This window comes from Barbus barbus (genome assembly GCF_936440315.1).
Source record: "Barbus barbus genome assembly, chromosome: 40".
Taxonomy (NCBI): domain Eukaryota; kingdom Metazoa; phylum Chordata; class Actinopteri; order Cypriniformes; family Cyprinidae; genus Barbus; species Barbus barbus.
The window spans coordinates 16,488,406-16,513,020 of NC_136718.1; the positions used below are offsets into that span (position 1 = coordinate 16,488,406).

The window sequence follows — 24,615 nt, forward strand, 5'->3', positions numbered from 1 at the left end:
ATATTGGATGCTGATGTTCTACCTGGCTGCTTAACAATCTTAACCTTGTTAGTTTTGATGGTATTGGATGTTGGTCCATAGATCTATGCCACTTCCCGTCCTATAGGAAGACAGAGAAAACATCAGGTGCAGATGCAGTGACTCAACCCCAATCCAAACGCAGCGACTGTGGCCATGCCAAACAAAGCTGACTAAAGCTCTGCGGGTCTCCAGAGGCCTGAGCCTCTGAAAATTGCTGCCATTAGAGCCAACACACTCCCTCCTGCAGAGCGGCTGCCTCGGCACTCTACCAGCCAATCAATAAGTGGAAATGGAGCCCAAATTCCTGGAAAGGTGGACTCCACAACACATTGGTCTTCACATGCACATGTCCCACAGCAGACATTATCACTAACATTTCTACAAGGTTGCAAGCATTTGCATACTTTTATGGCTTGTGAGACTGTCTGTTGTTTCTTGAATTGTGTAGCATTAGGCAAATTTATCAAACTAAATTAAATTTATTCAGTGTCCATTCCTATCACCCATTTATATATTAAATTCCTTGTTCCAGAGGCATTCCCATTTGTTTTGAGCGTGAACTTCAGTAATTTTAAGGTTTATGCTTTCAAGAAAAATTCAGGATATATTCAGTAAAAGCGAATATTGTTATATGCAGTTTAACCCCTCAGGTGAATTTATCATTAAATGATTTTTAAATATTATATTATATTATATTATATTATATTATATTAATCAATAGTGCACTATTGAAAATGCATATTTAAAATTTTTCTAAATGAAGTTTTTAATTCAATTAAGTTTTGCATTGAATGAAACAATTTGAATTGTTGATATAAATCACATATTTTATATTTTTTCATGACAAAAATCTAAAACTTTTTCTACAGTTTTTCTACATGTCCTACTTCCTAGTACTATTTTGAAGTTTAAATTAAATTTAGAATCCCAGATTTTCCACATTGGTCTCAAAGTTTTTTGCTTTGATCTTCATTGAGAAGTACGTTATATACTTCTTCCTCAGATAACAAAGTCTGGAAAGTTTTTAGCAAGTGTCTTAGAATCTGCATTATCCCAGAGCACAGAGATTGTGCAGCTCAGAAAAGGGAACAATCCCTTCTGTTGCACCAGACTTCTCATAAAGACAGGGCTCAGAAGAAAGTGAGAGAGATTTAGAAGAAGGACGAGGATTGTGGAGAGAGAGATGGCAGAATTGGAAGAACAGCACAGCATTAGCTGATCACTGGGGATGAGGAGGGCTCAGTCTTAATATTTTGCTTAATTCAGTTTTTAATTATCAATTTTGTTGAGCAGTGCAGTGGCTGCATTATCAGAATGCCTCTTTGTAATCTCTCCTGGCTCTCAGACACACCATCACAGAAATGAGTTCACACACATACACACACACACACACACACACACACACATGTTGGGTTTCCATGTTTTATGGGGACTCTCCATAGGCGTAATGGTTTTTATACTGTACAATCTGTATGTGCTATTGCCCTACACCAACCCTACACCTAAACTTAGCCCTCACAGGAAACATGCTGCATTTTTAGATTTTCAAAAAACTTTATGCTGTATGATTTATAAGCTTGTTTCCTCATGGGGACCAAAAAATGTCCCCACAAGATTAAGATTTACTGGTATTACTATCCTTGTGGGGACATTTGGTCCCCAGAACGTGATGAATACCAGGTGCACACACACACACACACACACACACACACACACTTCAGACTGACAGGAGAGCAGTTTTTCATTTCATATTATATCCCCTCCTCTCCTTGTCAATGTCAGAGTGATGGAGAGAGACATACTTAACCCAGTCAGAAAAACATCTAGAACACCTTTGCAGTGCCGGATGGGTATTATGTTAATTCCCTGGATCCCCCAGTTGGCAAAATGCCAAGATGCAGGAAGTAAACCATGTGATAAACCATGAGATACCAATACCATTGTATCCAACTTCATCACAGTACAGTATGTTTTACAACATTAATTTCTCAAAAGACTTGCATGTATGTATACAGATGATCTGAATCTTAATTTAAGAATTGGGACCTTTTAGTTCATGACATCCATCCATCCATATGTCATTTGATTGATATATCATTCTAAAATATAGTGAAATATTAATGTAATTAGTAAATAATATTTGCAGTTTGTTGTATTTCAAACATCGATTATTAATAATTATATGGGAGATACCCTTATGTAGTGGTATGATAACATGTTTTGGAGTAATTCTTACTAAAAATTAAACTGAAAAATTAAACTACATCTTCAGTTCAAATTTGAATTAAATTTCAGCATCCTGTTGCCTGCCTTATTCTGAAATTGAATTGAATTTAAAAGTCATTCTCTATTCAGTTCTACATGGTGCTCAGCTGTAGTTTGTGGGACTGAGTATATGTTGCAGGCCTGGAGTCAGACACATGTCGCATGAAATCAGACACTTGAAAAGAGCAATTCCTTTCCATAACATTCAGATGCCTGCAACAATACACACACAGGCATCTTATTTATTTTCCTGCAAAGTTATTTAGAATAGTTTTTGCTGCCTTGTTTGCTGTCTGTTTTCAAGCGATACAGCAAGTTAGTTTTTCTTTCTTCATCTCTTCCTGTATCCACTGTGCCTTAGCTTGTGTTTGTTCAAGACCTTTTCCCTTCCCTCCTATTTTGAGCCCCTGCTCTCCTCCATCCATTCATCTCTCCATCTCAGATCCCCTTACACTCACCCCCCACTCACGCTTTCATGTTGACTTTGTTGCTGAGGGCCGACGAAACAGCCCACCAGCCGCTCTGAGCTGAAACACATGCTCTCCAGAAATTATGCTTGGGCCTGTCAGCAGGGGGCTGTGGGGAATTCTGTGTTTTCTTCCGTCCAACTGAGCCAACCTTAGATAACTATTCAGTCTCCGTGCAGGGTTGTTTTCACTGTGCTCTCTCGTTTCCGTCTCGCTCAGCTAATGTGTTGTGTGGGCACTCATTTTGCTGGAGAGGATTCCGGTGATGGAGACTGGAGTTTCGGGGGCCCGTGGCTCTCTGCTGTGTGGACAAAACAGCATGTTCTTTTTGTGTAGTAAAAGGCTGTTCGGTAGCCCTGAGGTCTGGGAAATCCAATAACCTGTTAGGCTTGTTTCACACCTAAGTGTTTTTTTTGCCCATATTTACAGGTTACAGAATTCATACTGTGTCTACTTTCTGTTCAGTAAATCAGACTGAATCCAGATTGTTTTAGCAGTTTATCGCTACAGTTTGGACTTTGGGTTATGTTCTGTGTAGTTGAATTAACATTTTAATGTAAATGTGATCCCACTCCTTATGTAAATTAAGTTTATATCAATAGCTATTCATTATAAATGGGCAGCTCCCAATTACCATTTTATAATTTACGGCCATTATTAAAAGAAATATTCAATGTAGTAACCCAGAAACCACTTTATGTTTCAGGATAGAGCTGAAGCTTCACAAACATACTGCTTTCGCAATTGTTTTATTGCTCAGAGGTTACTCTTTCATGCCTTAGGAGATCTGTCTAATTCAGTGTTATTTTGGTATGATATTATTTAAATTTTTATTAGTTTTGTTTTTATTTATAAATATGTCCATTTAGCTTTAATTAAGTTTTATTGTAATGTTTGTAATTGTAGTATTTTATTTTAATTTATTTTATTATATTTATTTCAAAATAAGTCCGAATTTATAATAAATATATATCAGTTAGTTGGTAGTTTCAAATTTTCATTTAAATATTTAAAAAATGTTATCTAATATTTATATTTTATTTCATCTCCATTTCAATTATCAAACATTATGTTTTAATATTTCAAATAGTTTTATAGAATAAATAGTTAGTTTTTCATAATTTCAATTACCAAAAAGATATATAATTATTTTATGTTTTTGTTTTCTTATAGTTTAATTTTTTTACAATCAACATTATCTCAGATATTAAAATTTCTTTGGAGGAATAAAACTATAAAGTCAGTGTAATTGGCAGAGCTAGGATAATTTGGTTTCAGAAGAAATTTATGATTTCTGACATTTTGTGAAACTGAACATTTCTGGCATCTCCTAATGTCTAGGAAAATGAGATTACTAGAATCTTTTTGTCAGCAGAAAAATCTGAGACTAATTTTCTATTGCTCTCCGTTTAATCATATTAATAACTGAGATGTTTAAGAGATCTCATTTGTAATTTTTCTTTCTCATGAAAAATGTACTGTATATTCTGAAAAAAAAAACTTACAGCTTGTACTGTCAGTGTACAAATACAGGTTTAAATGATGTTGCATAAAGAAATCTCATTATGTATTCTCTCTAGTTTCCCCTTCGCTGAAGCTATCTAGCTATTAAGAAAAATCCGTTGTAATGTGTTGAGCACTCAGTCAGTGCCATATTAAGAGGATCTCTCTGTGCACACCACCAGCACTTAAGCGTAGCTCTGCAGCTTTCAAATCAGTTCAGCTCATCTGTTTGCCAGCAATCAAAATGGAGCATATCTTCCTGTAATTTCAGCCTCGCTCTACAAGGTGTGCTTTACAGTTTTTAAAAAAACCCTTGGGTCTCCATTTGCGTGCTTTTTTGCATTTCATCTCGTTACTTCAACAAATACCCTGGGTTTTAAGTCTGCATGTGGGGATATAGTGATGAATAACGCATTGTTTCATGTGGGTGTCACCGCTGATTTGTGGAGGATACGGTTAGCAGTGGCTGCCGGTTCCCAACAGCCTTTAGTTCCTGATAACATTCAGTTCCCTGCTTTTAAAAAACAAACAAAAAAAACAGGGTAATGAATTGGTTTTTGCTTTTTCATAACTGCCACTCTTTCTTAATCCGTTGGGTCCATACTGAGTGTGGAATGAAACCATTCCTCTCTTTTGTGTCCCGTGTGGAGACAAAGGAGGAACAGTCTGGTATGTTGTTCACACTTAGAACTGTTCCCCTCTGAGCACACAGCAGCACGTTATCAGGAAAGCAGCTTTGCCCTGCTGTTTAGCCAGCAATAAGAGTTATAATCCTTCCACTTTAGGTTCTGCTGAATTCCATTTGGGTTGAGGTCAGCTCCATTATTACACTGATTATTCCTCGACAAAAGTGGAAAGTTTGTGGATTAGATCACGACAGGAGTTGTTTCTTTGTGTATCAGCACAAATTCTAGGTCAGTTCTGCTACACAAAACATTAGCTTAATAAATTAGTCGGACCTCTGCATTGTTCTCTCTGAACCCATGTGTTCTGTCTGGAGTCTGAGAGACCCCTAGGCCATTTTAATAGCTGATGTTGCATCATGAATGTTATGTGACTTATGCGTGGGATCTCCCAGACAAATATTCTCTGATTAGTCTACACAGTACAATAGTGTATTTTATGCCATTTTTGTGCAAATTTTCCCTCTTTTTTAATTTATTGTTGAGTTTATTATTGTTGAGGTTTATTTCTGTCAGGACCACTATCATCAAAGATGACTGACAATTAGCATACAGTTTGGTTCTGTACGTTGAAAGAACTCCCTGTGCATCCATGCAGCCTAGAGCAGACAGAGCAGTGATAACCACGTAGGGTAAACAGAACAGAACCAACATAAATGTGATGCAGATATCATTAATGTTCAATAATTTATTACACATTTTAGAAATTAGTCTGATTCATAGGAGAATCAGAAGACTGAATCCTGACTGGACGAGAGGAGGAGCTGGGGATGGAGGAGGGTAATTAGCTATTGAGCAACACAAAAGCTGCTGATAATACTGAAGGACCTTATATATGAATGCTAAGATAGGCGTTGTATTCCTATTGGTAGACGTGGATCAGCTGAGAGTAAGCTGATGCGAACTTGACTGCCAGAACTGATTTTTGATTTTTGATTTAATTCAAAATAATGCACATTAATTTGACACAAAATCAAAAAGAGGTTCCTTAAAGGAAAAGTTTACCCAAATATGCACATTTGTTTACCCAAATATGCACATATGCCCATCTAAGATGTAGATGAGTTTGTTTTCTTATTGGAGCAGATTTGGAGGAATTTATCATTAAATCACTTGCTCTGCAGTGAATGGGTGCCGTCCGAATGACAGTCCAAGGTACTGATTAAATCATCACAATAATCCACAAGTAATCCAAATGACTCCAATCCATCAATTAACATCTTGTGAAGTGAAGTCTGCATGTTGAGCATTTGGAGACTCAATTCGTTTTGATGTGTAAGAAAATATTTTGCTTGCAAAATGTTTTTGTAACGGACCAATAGAAAGCATTTTATATTCATATTCAATCACTGTTGACCCTGTCTATTGTGCCTAAATTTTTGAAAACCATTTGAAGCGCATGCAAAAAAAGTTTTTCTTAAATGAAAAAGGTTTTAAAAGGAAAACTGATTGAGACTCAAAACCTTGAGGGAAAAATACTGGTTTGATTTTTTATTGGATACACAATAACTAGTATTCCAGATAGTTGTTTATTTTTATTAGTTTTATTTTTATTTGTTTGTGTTTTTGCTGAAATAACAACCATTGTAAGTCACATTTCACACTAATAAATGCATGTCTAATTTGTGATTAGATTAAAGCTGCCTACTGAGTTTCAGTTTTTCAAAGTAACATTAAAGCATGGGAAACTAAAGCTTAACTTCATAAACACTATTAGAAAAATAATGGTTTAGCAATGGTATGTAGCAGGTACTGACACAGCCTGACATCTGGGCACAGCACTGCGTGTCTCTGGGCAAAGTGTGTGTGTTTGTGGCATCCTGTCAGGCTGTGTTCGTTGAATCAAGGGGTCAACCAGGGGCTGGATCAGACGGGTGAGAGACTGAAACATGCGAAGCCTGTCCTTGCTGCCGCTGATAACCTCAGACAGCCACTGTTCTGGGTCAGGAAGAGAGTAGTGGAGGGTGTGAGGCACGACGTAGACAGAGAATAAAAAAAGTTGGTGACCTTCCTCTGGACGAGGATTAAAGTGTGCTTCCTGTGCACATCCCCCCCGTTCTTTTCCCAGGGTCCCTCTGACACCAGCACCGCAGTCTCAGCCTGAGCCTCGACTTTGGGGCGGGGTCTATATTTAGCTCTTCAGGGTCACACGACAGCTTGACTAACCAGTGTAGCTTCTCAAAATCTGCCCTAAACCAGTTTGAGTAGTCCTCATATGATTAACACTAACTGGGATGTGCGGCACGAGGCCTCTCTGCACTGGTCATATACTAACACACCGCACACACACACACACACACACACACACACACACACACACACACACATGTATTCAGTAATGACAGCGTGCAAGTTGCATACTTGTATACACTCACAAAATTTCCATTGAACTCACAACAGGTGCATATGCACATGATTTTGTTCTTTCCTTCATACTAGTGTTGATGAATGTTTTATTCAAAATGAAATAGTTAGTGATTAGGATATTACATTCCTAAAACATCTCCATTAAAGTGTTCATCCATAGTTGTACATCACTTTTTAGTGCATCCTTGTGCTTCATAAAGAAAAGATCTTCAAGTAAAGCCAAGTTTGTCATCATCAAAACCAGTTGATACACAATAACCATAATATGATGAAGCACATCATTTCTGTCACTCTGAAATAAGGCACTTTGTCAGTGCAATTAAATGTTTAATTGAAAAACATAAGTTTTCCATAGTTTTGGACAATTTACAACTGTGGCATGTTTGATATGGGAAAATGAAGTGATGCAAAGGTAATTATCTCAGAATACAGAGAACAGAGTATTTTTTGTGTAATTTCCAGTCAAGTTGTAATTTTGTCAAATTATGTGTTAAATGTGACAATATTATTTGTGTGTATTTTGAATATTTAAAGTGCTAGCAAAGGAGTCATCCATTTTATTTAAAAATGTGTTGTTTCCCTCAAAGAGTGAAAAGAAATACAGTATATAATTTGAGATGTGGTTAAAAATTACACTGTGTTGAAAATGTTCATGTTATTATTATCCAACATTGATAATAATAAGAAATATTACTTAAGAACCAAATCAGCGTATTAGAATGATTTCTGAATAATTATGTGGCACTGAAGACTGGAGTAATGGCTACTGAAAATTCAGCTTTGCCATCACAGGAATAAATTACATAAACAAATAAAGTAAAAAATCGATTAAAATTGAGAAAGCTATTTTAGTTACAATTATAAATTGTAATAATATTTCACAATTGTACTGTTTTTACTGTAATATTGATCAAATAAATGCAACCATGTTGAGCATAAGAGACTTCTTTCAAAAAAATTGGTCCTAAAATTTGGAATAGAAGTGTATTTGAAAGTCTCCAGGGTCAACATTGGCTGTAGTTGAAGAAACTAGTCACAAGCCTGAAGTCTGAGAAGGGAAAAATGCTTCACAATGCCTCAGCTATGGGCCATATTTAGCGTTATAGTGTGTTTATGTCGAGTGTGTTTATATATAAGGCAGATTTATTTTGTTTTCCCTCTGCTGTTGCGCTCTCAGATGGTTATTCCCAACTTAATTCCTCTTCCCTCTCTTTCTCTCTTCCCTCTCTGTCTCTACAGACTCATACTCAGCCGCTGGCAGTGAGGGCAGTATCTCCACCTCGGTGGCCTCTCTGCCGCCCCAGGCCTCGGGCAGTTCAGCCCCAAACTCCCCAGGCTCCCGTCGCTCTGTCAGCACCCTGAAGAAATGGCTGACCAATCCAGTGCGAAAGCTGAGTGCCGGGGCGACCGGGACGGCCAAGGGGGAGCGGCAGGTCCGTAGACTGGAGAGCAAACCCCCACCTCCACCCGCCAGGAGCAGCCAAGACCTGGGCAGCCCACAAACAGAGGAGCAGTTCACTATCCTGCCAGTCACAGACAAAGACCTGGTGAGAATTTTTTTTTTATGTGTATTATTTTCCTAATAAAAGATGGACACTCAAACCAGGGTTATCATACTAAACGCCAATTTACACCAAGAATGATAACTATAAAGATAACCATAACAGTTTTGTTATCTGTTGCTTTAAATTCTTGAGCTTTTTTAAGTTTGGTGGATTCTGATTGGATGTCAATGTTTTTATCATTCATCAGCTAAAAAAATCCTCTGTGTCATTATTGTTATAATTGTAGTGTGAACCTCCTTATTCTCATAAAACTAGGATGATTTATCATCATCATCAATGTTATAATTTATAGTTACTGTCCTTAAAAATAAAACCATAAAACATTGTTAAATAAAATTAAATGTTAACTAAAATAAAAAACTATATAAAAAGCATATTTTATTTCAGCTAGTTGCCAAGGTAGTATTTTCATTTTGTTAAACTTTAGTACTAAACTAAACTTTAACTATAATAGATATAGAATTTCTCATTTTCATTTAGTTTAACTTGAAGTACTAAAATAACGAAAACTAAAATGAATAAACAAAAATTTATAAAAACTATATAGACATGAAAACACAAACTAATAAAAATTACAAAAACACAACAAAACGACTTAAACTTGAGCTGAAATTAGTTAAAAGTGAAAGCAGAAAATATAAAAATAAAACCAAATTGTAAATATTTTCAGGACTATGATAGTATATAAGTGATATTAAAATAACACTGCCATAACACTGTTTATTTTTCATAAACAGTATCAACAAGCCTTCTTGTGTTTAATCAGTCTCTCACATAAAACATCAGTTTACATCACAGTACAGGTGTTCCTATGTTTTTCATTACGGCGTGTGAATTGCACCACACTGTGCTGCCAACTGCACGCCAGAGCCCTGTGGTTCGCCTATGAACTGTTCGATGTGAACTTTAATCACTGTGACCCTCTAACACACCCACTCGTCATAGTCACACAGAGAGAGGAATTATGGGTCAGCCTTATTTTGACCTGAGTATTGATGTTTATGAAAGACCATGAAGGTTGTGGTTCCTGGTTCTTTTAAAGCAGTATGTTGTGTGTGTGTGTGTTCAGGAGTGGAGAGATGGCCTTCCTGCTTTCGACGACTGTGATCCAGGTGTCCAGCAGTCCTACAGCTTCCGGTCGGACTCTCCACAGGGATCCACCACGCTAGGACAAACACAGGTAAGTCAGATTCACAAAATCAGATTTTGGCTTCATTTTGAATGTTTTTTTAAACCGCACACTTACTGATAACAAAATCAATGACAAATACTGCTGTAAAGCAGCTCTAAAAAGACAATAGTGTCATCGTTCAGCTCAAGTCAGTTTGATGTTGATTCAATGCAGTTCAATAACATTGTCAATGTTGCAAAATTCATCAATTATGAAAAAAGTTTGATTCATCTATAAAGCAGCTCTACAAAAGACAAAAATATCATCAGCCAACTCAATTCAGTTCATTTTTTAAAAAGTTTGCAAGTGCTCTTTCTTTAAGTTTGATGTTTAAAGAATAAAAAAAAGATATAACTCAGAATTTTTATTCATCTAGATGCTTTTTAGGGTCAATGTAGGTGTGATCAAGGACCTTGTTTACATGCTTCTGTATGTCTAGTAAACTTCATACCGCCCATCAAAAGTCTCTGGGCATGGCATCTGAAGCTGAGGCTACTATACAGTGACTCTTAGTAAGAATGACTAAGGGAAAGAGAAAACAAGAAAGGAGGTTGTAAGGACTTGGGGGCTTTCTGTCAGCTTGCACATGGGGGTTCGATGTGTTTGTATCCACGCTGAGGGTGAGAGAGGCCAGATGGTCATTTGACTGATGGGTCATTTGTTGCCAGGTTCTCTCCCACAGGTTGAACCTTTAAAAAGTGAAAACACACATTGATCAAACACACTTCTTCGCAAGTTCTTCTTGTAAAGTGTGGTCCAAAAGACTTTTATTTTCTATTTGAATATATTTTAAAATATATTAATTTATTCCTGTGACGACAAAGCTGAATCTTGAACTGCTTTGGAGCTCTAGAAACATTTATCATCATCATTTTTGAAAGCAGTTATTTTTGTGGAAACTTTTTTAGGGTTCTTTGATGAATATAAAGTTCAAAAGCACAGAATTTATTTAAACTAAATATCTTTTGCAACATTATAAATGTCTTTACTGTCATGTTTGATCAATGTAATGAATCCATTCTAGATAAAAAGTATTAATCTCCTTCAATAAATAAATAAATAGCTAGCATATTATCAACATAACAGTTTCAGTGAGAAATTAATTTGGAACACAAATCTATTTTTTTCTGTCCTCTTCTTTCTAGATCTAAAAAGATTTAATCTCAGGTTTTCAATGTGGTCTGACATTTTTGACCCCACTGTATATTTTTGCATGCGCATGTATACTATCTGAGCCAGAACACATAAATGAAACACTATGCACAACACATAAATAATCACGATAGCCAGAAGAGAGTGAATGTAAATCCAAATCGATGGCTAAATGCGGTAACATTCATCATTCCATCAGAAGGTGAGTGATGAAAGGTAATTATGACCAGAGGCCCAAAACAACAAGGGAAGGAGACTGAGATCTCAAGCACTGTGATTATGATCGGAAATTAATTTATTACAGAAACAACATGAACTTAAGGTCTAGACATGTAAGGTATATGCTGCTTTATATTTTTGTGTAAAACCATAATACAGTGGCCGATGGTGAGGCATTTCTGTCTTATGTAGATGTTTACTTATGTTTTACTGGAAAACAAGACATATTGGGTTTAACTACTCGTCGTATTGTTGTTGCTCTTCAGCGTTATGTGTTACTCTGTAACTTCCTGCCTCTCTCCGTGGTGAGGCTGAGGTGTAGTTCATATCATAGTCATTTGTGTCTCTGATTCAGCTCAGCAGACACCCCACTTTGTACCTGACACAGAAACATTTGCTGTGGGGATCCAGCGTGAGTTTATTATTTGTTGGCTAATGGAAAATTCCTGTATGAATATGTAAGCACTCCTCGGATCCGGCCTGTCTCCCGGACGGAGGAACGCAGCACATGTTTATCAAACTGGCTGTTTTGTTTTATTCCCCACACAAATGGAGGTCTGACACAGCACTTTGAGCGATCTAACGTAACACGAGTCCCTGCGTATCATACATAAAAAGCAGGGGAAAAGAAGGTTGGATTACCTTGCTCTGCTCGAGCTAACTTTAACAATTTCCTGTAGAAAAACAACAAGCAGTATGATCTTTCTTTTTATTAAAGGTCCAAGTAAAGACTCTGGGCTTCTGGGTGGAAAACAAGCTGTGGAGATAAAAAAGGGGTAAAGTGCAGGAATGGGGGTTCTCCTGCTGGCTGTGCCAAAAAACATCTGGAAATGATCTGAGTAGCCCTGTGAGCTAGGCAGGAGTAACCACACTGCTCTAAAACACACAAACACCAGCCCGCACCAGAAAACAACACAACAGTGTAATATAATACGCAGACAAGCTTGACGGCACGAACGTATCAGCAAAGTGTGGGGCGTAACACTGGGCTACAACACAGCATGATGAAGCAATACAACACAATATAAACATGATTTACACAACCGTTCAGACGTTTGGGGTTAGTGAGGTATGATTCTATCTTTTAAAGAAATACATTTTTTAATTAAATATTACATTTAAGCAGATTTGAGCTGTCTTCATCATTTATAATAATGTTTCTTGAGCACCAAATCAGCATATTAAAATGATTTCTGAATGATCGTGTGACACTGAAGACTGATGCTGATGCTGATGCTGGAAATTCAGCGCTGCCATCATGGAAATAAATGAAATTTTAAAATATATTCAAATAGAAAACAGTTATAACTGTAGTAAATGGTATTAGAGTTTTTAATGCATTTTTAATCAAATAATTGCAGCTTTGGTGAAACTTCTTTTAAGCATATTTAGAAATCTTACCAACCCCAAAGTTTTGAATCATTGTGTACATAAAAATTCTATGTTTTAAGGATTTTCATAACATAATAAATTGTAAAACCGAGTTAAATTAAAATATTAATTTATTTACTGAACATTGTTTTTTTTTTTACTTTCTTCTGTAGATTTGTTATTCTTTTTCATTCAACTCCAATGAATGACAAGTGAAGCTTGAAGCTTCTTCAGAAAGAATGCAAAGCATCATAAAAGTAGTTTGACTCAAATGCTATATTTCAAATACTCTAAAGTGACTTTGTGTGAAAAACAAAAATTTAAGAAATTTAATTACAGATAATATTCAGTGTTAACGGCTGCAACTAAATCATTGATTCAGTGTTTATTAAGAATAAATAAATAAAAAATGGTTCACAATTTGGTACTCTAATGAATGTATCAAGGAGATCTAGAACAGATGTCAAGATTTTCAGTATTTAATGGTTGAAGATTCATCCTCTCTTTCCAACAAAGCAATTAGCTTCAGAAGACATGGAATTCAGTGCAAAAGGGATATGAAACACTTTAAGGTTCTTTTGTATGGCTCTTTAATATCTGGCCCTTATTCTTGTAACTGAATGGAAAAGAGCAACCAGTACATATTATTCAAAATATCTCCTTTTGTGCTCCACTGAAAAAAGAAAATCACACAGATTTGGAGCGACATGAGGGTGAGTAAATTATCATATGATGCAAGGAACTTCCGTTCATTGTAATCCACATCATTTTGGAATAGACTGTGTCACATTTTTCTCACACAATAACACACTTATAAGCAAAGGAAGTGCTTTGTAAAGGTCCTGTAAACAAACAAAGTGGAAAAAAGCAATAACATAATAGATGGATAGAGATGTGCTCTCCATCACAAGCTCTGAGCAAAGGAATCCTTGCTTTGAAGAGGATGTGTGACATTATAGTGGAAGGAGTGTATTGTGTGTGAGAGAGAAAGAGAGCGAGAGACCGGGGTCCTGAGAATGAAGATAAAGTGATGCTTCACAGGTGACTGTGACGTTAACCAAACAGCTAAACAGCTTTGGTTAAAGGGCAGATCTTATCAGGGCTTTAGTGCATTTAAGGAGCAGGGAAACGTAATAAATGTGTGACATTGCTTTTTGTTGTTGTTTATAGAGATGTTTTTGATTCTAACAAAGCAGTAATATGTCTGTTGATGTACAGTACACTACTGGTTGTTTTTGTCTGCAGGTTATTTGATGTGGCCTTTGCCCCTATACCGAATAGTTATATCTTCATTATCTGTGACTGTCTTCAAGTCTGCCATTGATTTTTTCATACAACAGTGGTGATGCATAATAGTTTATTCCACAAAGAGTGTTCTGTGTCAGTTAGATGACAATCACTATTGTGTGGGTACAAATTTTAGTTTTAGTTAACAATAACAACACTGTTTCAAATCCAAACCTGTGTGTCCTAAAAAGATATTTTAGGAAATGTCATAGTGTATTTTTTTATTTTTTTGTCCATACAACGAAAGCTAAAGGTCACCAAAGGGGTTTGAGTTTATGGAATAGAAATGTAATATGTTTAGTAATAAATCGCGTATGAGTGTGGAACATATCTGAGTGATTTTAGCACAATGCTATGCAGTTGCACAATTTTATCTTTCACTAGGCAAAAATTGTAAGTTAGTTATAAAAGAACACTATTTCACAACAAGTTGCATGATTTGATGTATTATTCATGTCTGTTGCGCAAATGGTGTGCAAAAATATATTTTTGATATATTAACGCATTGTAGATATTACAAGCATGACTACAAACAACTGTGAGGGACGTGACAAAGTGTGAGGATTTATAGCATTGTTTATGTCCTAGTTTTACCTCTGATGTGGTTAACAAACACATTAACAAAGACAGGACGTCTTCAGACTTCCTCTTTCCGTCTCAAATTATTGAACAACTTTTGGGGGGCTGTATGCACATCTATCCTCTACTAAAACAATGGTCCATATCGACCAAAACAATTTGACACGAGTTTCTGTAAGAACATTGTTACTTCACGGGGTCAATGGAGTTGAGATTTAGGGTAGTGCATCTCCTCTGTCTCGTTGGTGTCATGATTATTAGTGAGTGCTGAATTCCTGTTATCATTCAGTCACTGTCACCAGCAGACCCAGCGTGCTCTTTTCCTGTCACCTAGGCAACCTGAGCTATTAGAACAGCTCATATCTTCCCAATCCATTCTCTCGCCTCTGTCCCTGCAGCCATCCCTGGAGTGAATAATATTTCAGCATTATGTCTCGTCTCTTATTCACAGTTATCCTTCTCTGTGTCTGCAGATCACCCAGTGCACCAGCATACAGGCTGACGACAATGGCTCTGCGTTGATGGATGACAACTCCAGCCAATCATCAGCTACCATAGACAGCGAAGAAGATCGGAAGAGTGCCTTAGAAAAAAGCATGTGTGTGTGAAATCGCCTTCATTTGCGACTTGTGCTAAGTATCATAGGAGCTTCTTATTTTAGGCTGCTTATGTAACAGAAATGCTTCATTTAAATTTTTTTGATGTGGTATTACTTTGAAATTTCTGTTGCAATATTTAGCAGAGCAGACATCAGATGTTCATTAGTACACCACAATCACGTCATCCCTGAAGGAAAATCCAGTTTAAGCCAGTAGGTGGTCATTAACTGGTTCAAGGTGGTAGACTAGTCACAACAGCTTAAGGAGATAAAATTGTTTTTTGGATCATGGTAGCTGGAGGATCATGACCATCTTTGACTGTCTAATGACTATGTTAGATCAGCTAATGACAAAATTGGACCTGTTATGTTATTATCTTATCTGGCAATCGACATGTTTTCAATATAGTAACTTAGGTAATGACTACCAGTACCAGGTAGAAACCAGCTGCCAGATGGCCAACACAGGTCAAACTGGTTTTTGAAACATGGTAGCTGGTAGACCAACTAAAGATCATCTTAAACTATCTAAACATAATATTAGACCAGCTAATTACCATCTTAGATGATCTAATGATCAGCTTGGACCAGCTTATAACCATCTTTACAAGCTAGAAACCAGATACCCGCTCACCAGGTTAAACTGTTTTTTGAAACATGATAGCTACTAGTCCAGATGAAGATAATTTTAAACTGATTAAAGATAATCTTAGATGAGCCAATGACCAGCTTGGACCAACTAATGAGCTTTTTAACTAGCTAGAAACCAGCTGGTTTTACAGCTAAACATAATCCTGCAAATGACCTTTTAGATTATTTTATGACCAATTTGGACCAGCTAATGACCATATTAACCAGTTAAAGACTAGCAAAAAAACATCTTAATCCAGGTAAAGATCATCTTTGACCAACTAATTACAGTTTTAGATGAGCTAATTACCAATTTGGACCAATTAATGACCATCTCCATGCAGCTAGAAACCAGTTACTATGTTCCAAAACACAGCTACCATCATAAACTGGATTTTCCAGTAGGAATATTTACACATTACAACATAAAGGCCCTTCATCTGGTCCACAAATAGCTCCCAGATTATTAATATGCTGCGCCAGTCAGAACTAATATTATACCCTGTATTACTCACAGCAGATGTTTTGAGCTGTCAGATATTGTTAATGTATTGAATGACTTGATGAAACCAGTGAAGCTGACCTCCTTTCTTCTGCAGGTATGTTTTAAAAGAGTTGATAGATACAGAAAAGCTGTATGTAGCTGATCTAGGATTTATTGTGGAGGTGAGCTAAAAAATATCTATTAACAAATCACATGTGGATTTGATCAACTCTGTTATGGAATGCTATCCATTTTCCTGTAATCTTAGAATGACTCGAATGCATTTCAGAGCATTTAATCACCGCATAATTAGATTTGATGCATCAACTGACCTGAATTCCTCTCAGCTGTAATACTGATCACAGTATAAATCAAAGTAATGGTGCCTGGATTTAATATATATTTGGTGATCTATATTTTTTTATGAAAGTGATATTTTATCACACTTGAAATGCCTCAGTTTTAATAATAAAAGAGTATTTTATGGGTCATGAGCTTTGGAAGTTCATCATGTTCTGTCTCTCAAAGGGCTACATGGCCACTATGAATGCAAAAGGAGTTCCAGAAGATATGAAGGGAAAAGACAAAATAGTGTTCGGGAATATTCATCAGATCTACGACTGGCATAAAGAGTAGGTTTCAGTATGTTCCTAAACCTTTAGACCGAATTGTTCTCAGCTTCTCATGTCAAATCTGTGGAATTTAGTGCATGCAGATTCCATATGGTCCTGCTGATGGCTTATGGTGGGCTCAGTGTCTGATTCTCCCCTCTGTTCTGGTCTCAGTTATTTCCTGGGTGAGCTGGAGAAATGTGTGGCTGAGCCTGAACGACTGGCCCAACTTTTTATCAAACATGTAAGTCTCTCTATTATTCTCGCTTTCATCTGTCTGTCTGTTTCTAGCAAGGTTGAGCAGAACTTCCTCTTGCACTGAATAAACAGAGCTGAGAAAACACAGGGGTTTTTAACACGCACGCTTGTTTTAACACCCCATTTATTCTCCCATCATCCCACTCTATTTCTGTCACCCCTCAGACACCCTGTTACTGATACGGCCCATTTGAGGCTGTGTTTGCTTGTGTTGTGTCCATTGGTTCACAACCACAAGGGAAAAAGAGGCGGGAAAAGTAAGAGGAGGAACAACAAGGACAGCTACGTCCTTTGATAACACTACTGCTTTACACACTGTGTCTATTTCTGGAGTTCAGTCCTACGCTATGGACATACACACATAAATAACTCGCCAAGAAGAAACAACACAATTCCCGCCACCCACTGGCGTACACGGTAAAAACTAAAATTCACAGATTTACAGTTGTGGAAGTACTTCGCAGTAATTTGTTAAAAGCTACCACATGCTGTGATACAAGTTTTGGTGGTGAATCAAAGCGTTTTGCTTAAATGAAAAGTGCTGAGTTACTGTACGAATTGGCGTCTGCCAGCGTTTGCCCTTTCTACCGTTTAATGAGCCTGAGCCCTTTGGGTAATAACTTAAAAAGGCTTGAGGGGAATAAAGAAACTTATAACAAAAATCTAAAGGTTGAGTCAAACTGTGAAACAAGCGTAGTGGGAAATCGGTTGGTAATGAGAAACAGTAATGGAGGGTGAGTGAGGGCCAGACTGTCCCCACACTTTTTTTTCCTTTCACAAACAAGACCTTCCCCCCTCTCTTTCTCGTTCCAATTTCCTCAGCCTCTACTCTCACCCTTTCTTTTAACTCCTACAGTGCATAACAAAGTTATTAGACACTGAAGTTATGTCAGGACTTTCCAACTTCCAGTCATTGATGCATAACGTAGATAAATTAAGATGATGGGTTGCAAAATCTTTCAGCTGGTCTCAGACAGTCTTATAAGGACATGTCACTGCACTGAAAAGAAAAAAAAATTCTGAATTAGTATTTTTTTTTTTTTTTGCTGTTTTTTAGTAAATATAACCAAACATATTACACAAATTACATTTATAATTTTGAATTATAATAATTAATAATACAAATAATAGTTTTAAGCATAAATTTAACAAATAAGTGAGTTTATTCTACTATACAGTAAAGTTACATTTGTTAACATTATTTAATGCATTAGGTATCATAAACTAACAAATTTTACAATAATATTAATGTTAATTAATTTAAATGCAAAATTAATACATTTAATTTATAAATATCCCATTTTGTGTTCATTCATAATAAATTAAAGAGAGAGTTCATCCAAAAATGACAATTTTGTCATCATTTATTCACCCTTATGTCATTCCAAACTGAGTTTCTTTCTTATGTTGAACACAAAAGAGGATATTTTGAAGAATGCTGGAAATCAAACAGTTGATGGTCCCCATTGACCTCCACAATTTGTCTTTCCCAACTATGGAAGTCAACGGGGACCAACAACTGTTTAGTTCTTTAAAATTCTTCAAAATATCTTCTTTCATGATCAGCATAAGAAAAAAACTTATACAGGTTTGGAACAACATGAGGGTGAGTAAATTATTTTTTGTGAACTATTCCTTCAATACTTATTTATTTAGAAATTAACATTAATCCAAAAATAATAAATATTGTAAAAATATTATTCATTTTTAATTTGTGATACCTAATATATTATCTAATGTTAGCAAGTTAAAAAATTATAAAGTGTTATTGAAAATAAACTTGATTCAAGATTATATTTTTGGTAACTTATGCTTTAAGGATGTAAAGAACAAAAATGAAATGAATTTCGTGCAGTGTCCATGTGAAGCTCTTACAATCTGTTAGAACCATTCATGCTTTGACGTCTACCCAGTCGGCTTGTCTCTAGGCAACTCGTTCTGTGTGTATGAGTGTTTATTTCTGTGTGTGTGAGGTAGTGTCCAGTTGTAACGTCCTACTACCTGAATGCAGTGTGTGTGTGAGAGAGAATGGGCCTCTGATTACATTGAGGATAATTGGGCTGAATTATACATGGCCTTCTGCTCATGCTCCTCCATCAGTGTTGCGTAATCTCTCTCTCTCTGCCATCACAGCACGCTGCTCATATACTGCAGACAAAGTCAGTTTCAAACTTATTAAACACTTACAGCAGCTTGAAAGTTTCCATTGAATCACCTCCGTCATGATATATGTTCACCGCTCCCCATCTTTTTCTAGCTGCATTTACATGTAGTATCAGGAAAGAAGGATTTAGATCAGATAAACTACCAGTAGTTACCAATTTATCAATCTTTTTCTTAAATGTCTTTGACGTATTTCCATAACAGTTACTGTTTCTTCTCACTGGCAACTATTTACTTTACTAATAGGATTTCTGGACATCTTTCAGCCACTTAAGGCACTCTAACAAATATATGAATGTCACTACTTTAGATACAAAAAAATTCAAACTAGATGGATTCTACAAACAAATTATGATAGAGACTTTCTGAGATCTAACTGCAATGATTTTTTATCTAATACAAGTGATTTTTAGTGACTGTATAAAGTCACTTTCACTTTCATCACATTAATAGTGGACATTAACTAGGTTTTATCTCAATTTGAACTGTATATACTGTATATTATTGTATCATTCAGTTATTAAAATAAAATTTGTATTAAAAAGAAATCACATTTTTAATGTGGTTTAAGTGTCCAAATACTTCTTGTGCAACATGCAACTATTACTACTCAGTATAACTATAAATACTTCACTGTATAACTAGTCTGCTGAGCTAATTCAGTCTGCCCTTTCTGTTTGCACAAACCACAGGAAAGACGGCTTCACATGTACGTGGTATATTGCCAGAACAAACCTAAGTCTGAGTACATCGTGTCAGAATACATTGAGACCTACTTTGAGGTAAGTGCATATGAAGTGCAAGCACACAAACACATGCATACACACTCAAGTGGAGTCCTCAAAGATACACAGGTTATGCATGAGGGGCTGTTTTGGTCGCGCAAGTCCATCTGTGTAAATATCTCAAGGCAGACTTTCTCGTTCTCTTTCCATTGGCACTCTGTGTGTGTGTGTGTGTGTGTGTGTGTATAATCGCTCAGTGGACATGAAGGCCTCGACTGACCCATCAATTCTTGGAACAGACAAAACAGGGAGCTGCTTGATCGAAAAGTTTGACACTTAATGGATTCTTCTCAGTGTTGTTCCAAAACATTTAGAGGTTTGATAGCTGGCATTACTTTAGGTTTTATAGATTGAGATTGCAGGGCATTATGGGATAATGGATCAAGGAGAGTGTTACCAGCATAAGCTTAATGCATACTGTCCAGTATGTACTGCATAATGCCTACCATTTTCTAATATTTGAAACAAAAGTTAAAAGTTAAATTTATCTATCATTTTTTTTAAACATTTTTAACTTAACTTTTGGCAGTCACATCATATGTTGTGTCAAGAAAAAGATTTTAAAGGGATAAAATATTTATTGTAATATGCTTTATTTGCATTCTGCACGTATCCGCTAATGAAATAGCTCATCTGGGTGCAACAAATTTATACTACAATTTTTTTTTTAAAGTGTGGTTAGTATTGTAGTATGCTGTCGCTGGCTTTCTCTCTTTGTGCATAAAGGAATCAGTCAATGAGGTGAATGTTTGTATGTGTTTGTGTGCAGGAACTGAAACAGCAGCTGGGTCACAGGCTGCAGCTGAACGACCTGCTCATCAAACCCGTGCAGAGGATCATGAAGTACCAGCTGCTTCTGAAGGTGAAACAGGGTGCAACACAGATGAACACAAACACACAAATCACACGCATTCTTGTGCACTCATTGCTCATTCTATTAGGAGTGTTGTGGACCATGTCTAATCAATTCCATATCATAAATAAAACTAGAATATCAAATTATTATCAAAATATTGATGGAGATATATTTGATTTTAAGAGCAAAAAGTAAAGAAAAATGCCCATTGCCTCACTTTGTATGTTGACGACAATTTTCTATATTCCATTTCTATATAAGCAAATTAATAAGCTAACAATGTTTACACTACTATTTACAATACTATTCAAAGGTTTGGGGTCAGCAAGATTTTTTTGAAAGAACTCTCTTATGCTTACAATGCTTGCATTCATTTGATCAAAAATACAGTAAAAACAGTAATACTGTAAACTATTATTACAATTAAAATAACTTTCTATTTTAATATATTTTAATTTATTTCTGTGATGGCACAGCTGAATTTTTAGCAGCCATTACTCCAGTCTTTAGTGTCACATGGTCCTTCAGAAGTCATTCTAATAGGCTGATTTGTTGCTTGAGAAAGGTGTATTATTATTAATGCTGAAAACAGTTAAAAATTTATTTAAAGCAGAATCCTTTTTTTAACATTGTAAAATGTCTTTGTTACTTTTGATCAATTTAATGTGTCCTGCTGAATAAAACTATAAGTTACTCTTACTGACCCCAAACCTTTTAACGGTATTATCTAAATGTTCTTATATTCTGCCCTGGTTGGCAATCACTGCTTAAGAAAGAAATGCATTCTTTGTATGCCGATGCCTTCGGTTTTAAATTGATCACAGTAACACCACAGACCTGTTACTATTCACAAGTTTATGGAAGAATAATTGTAAGATGTTACCAACTGTCAAATGGTTAAATTTAACTGAAATCTCAGTGGTTTTTCTTAGCTGCTTTGTAACTGTAGAGTCACCCACATACAATACATTTCTTCTCATGTTCAAGGATACACCAGCTTACTACTCAGAATGCACTTAATTAGTTTCCACACACAAAAAGCCATTAGTACAAATAGACCCTGATATAAAGATAGAACATTCTAGAGCTCATGCTGTGTGTCTTGTGGCAGGATTTCCTCAAGTACTACACAAAGGCTGGGATGGACACTGAAGAGCTGGAGGTATGAGTCACCCAGACACCGTAATTATTATGGAAGTTTTATTTCTCAAGACCAGAAACACATAATCCCACCAAGGAACATTGTGTGACTCCTTGACCATGCCAACATATTTTTTTCTTCCCTTTGGTGTCAGTTTGAGCCAGAAATCAGTAATACTGTATTTGCTTATAGGCTTTAGTAAGCAATTGAGGTCAGTTTCCATGCATTGCTCTTTCTCGTATTCTGTCCTTCTTCATCTTTCTCTGTCTTTCTTTCACTCTGAAACAGAAAGCAGTGGAGGTGATGTGTTTTGTTCCGAAGCGCTGCAATGACATGATGAACGTGGGTCGGCTGCAAGGCTTTGAGGTATGGCGCCAGACGCAGGCTGTGGATTAAAGCTGTCGGGCTGTGGAAATACTGGGAGAGACTCTGATCCCCTGAAGCAAGGGAGTACAAGAGAGACTGAAAAAAAATTGAAAATGTGGATTTTAAGCGTAAACTATATGATTTTTTTTTATTCAGCAGAGGTGCATTAAATTAAGCAAAAGAGACAGTAAAGACTTTTACTTTGTCACTTAACATATGCATTTTAATATAAATTCAGTTTTTATATCAGTTAATATAAAACTTTTATTCATCAAAGAATCCAGAATAAAATGTATCACAGTTTCCACAAAATATTAAGCTGATTTTTACTGTATTAAAAAAAGGTAGCCTTAGTGAGCATGAGACATTTAATAATCTGTTTTCATTGCAGTGTAGCATATTTATGTATGTTTTGTATGTTGTGTTTTTCTAGGAAATGTTTCTTTGCCATGTTTACTGGTTGTATGATTTTCTATAAAGCTTTGGAATTATATTTATTATAAAAAAATAATAATGGGTTGAAGAAAAAAACATTAGTTTAGTTTTAGTGCTGTCAAATGATTAATCGCGATTAATCGCATCCAAAATAAAGGTTTTTGCTTGCATACTATATGTGTGTGTACTGTGTATATGTATTATGTATATATAAATACACACCCATGCATGTATACATTTAAGAAAAATGTTACATTTATATATTAAATATATTTATATAATATAATATAAATATATGCATGTAAATATTTTCAAAATATATACTGTATCTGTGTGTATTTATATATACATAATAAATGTACACAGTACACACAGATATATTATGTAAATAAAAACTTTTATTTTGGATGCAATTAATCATGAAGTTTAGTTAGCTAATGCAGATTAAATATTTTCCACATATTTGACTATTTTGTTTTGGCTTTTAGGCACAATGACAACTGAAATCCAGCAGAAAGTTGTTTTGCAGTAATGTGTTTATGCTTAAATTTTTTTCATATTTTGTATATATAATATAATTACGTGCATACACAAATACAGTTAGCTGTGTTTATATTTTAAGAAGGGGATCATCATATTTGGTGGTCCCAATGGGTTTGAAAAGCCTTGCCCTAAAATTATATTTTCTGTCTTTATCAGGGGAAGATCACGGCACAAGGAAAACTTCTCCAGCAAGACACATTCACAGTTACGGAACAGGACAGCAGCATTCTTTCCCGTGCTAAAGAGAGACGGGTCTTCCTATTTGAACAGCTTGTCATCTTCAGTGAGCCAATAGACAGGAAGAAAGGATTCTCTCTACCTGGATATATTTTTAAGAACAGTATAAAGGTGAGTTTGAGGAAGTTATTATCATGCAGGGTTTCTGTATTACACAGTATGTTTGCATGTGTTAACATGGATTTTCCTTTCAGATAAGTTGTCTGGGTGTGGAGGCATGTGTAGATGGTGACCCGAATCACTTTGCTCTGATGTCTCGGGGGGCTGATGGCAGCACGGTGCAATTTGTTTTGCACTCTTTATCACAGGACATCTGCAAGGCTTGGGTCAGTGACGTGAGCCAAATACTGGAGACTCAACGTAATTTCTTAAATGGTGAGACCTTCAAAGTTTCAGTTTTAAGAAAATAATATAAACTTCAGTCAAAGTAGCTGCCATATTTAAATGACATGAACATTAAGCTATGAGGGATAATAGGACAGTCAGTTCAATGTTTTTGTTTGTGTCAAATTAAAAATGGCTATCAATTTTGTTTTGTGTGTGTTTCAGCCCTGCAGTCACCCATAGAGTACCAGAGAAGGGAGAGCAAGAGCAACAGTTTGGGCCGTAGCATGAAGCCTCCTCTTTCAGCAGCGGTTGGTCTGAGGCCCCACTCCTCAGCTTCTATCGACCGACACAAACTGCCCTCTGTGCGCTCATGTAACACATCTTTGCCCTCTCTCTACCTGCCCAGCCAGGTCCCCACTGATGACCACTCACAGCCAGAGGTAAGATAGTTCAAGCATCTGAGGTTTGCTTGAAACTCAAGCACCCTTTTTTTGCGGTTATCCATGCTTTTAATCAGACCTACCTAGGCTG

At 36.2% G+C, this 24,615-nt stretch overlaps 1 protein-coding gene across 2 annotated transcripts in view; it reads left to right on the plus strand.

The window, feature by feature from the left end:
* Positions 1-24,615, plus strand: part of LOC306859880 (rho guanine nucleotide exchange factor 25-like) — a 66,279-nt gene that overhangs the window by 36,474 nt on the left and 5,190 nt on the right. For both annotated transcript variants that reach the window (XM_079401268.1, XM_079401269.1), the window contains 13 exons: positions 8,546-8,853; positions 9,941-10,051; positions 15,124-15,248; positions 16,478-16,544; positions 16,891-16,994; positions 17,148-17,217; positions 20,087-20,176; positions 20,949-21,041; positions 22,147-22,197; positions 22,465-22,542; positions 23,677-23,868; positions 23,952-24,132; positions 24,307-24,524. In XM_079401268.1, coding sequence (XP_079257394.1) covers positions 8,546-8,853; positions 9,941-10,051; positions 15,124-15,248; positions 16,478-16,544; positions 16,891-16,994; positions 17,148-17,217; positions 20,087-20,176; positions 20,949-21,041; positions 22,147-22,197; positions 22,465-22,542; positions 23,677-23,868; positions 23,952-24,132; positions 24,307-24,524 — 1,688 coding nt within the window. The remainder of the gene's footprint in view (positions 1-8,545; positions 8,854-9,940; positions 10,052-15,123; positions 15,249-16,477; positions 16,545-16,890; positions 16,995-17,147; positions 17,218-20,086; positions 20,177-20,948; positions 21,042-22,146; positions 22,198-22,464; positions 22,543-23,676; positions 23,869-23,951; positions 24,133-24,306; positions 24,525-24,615) is intronic.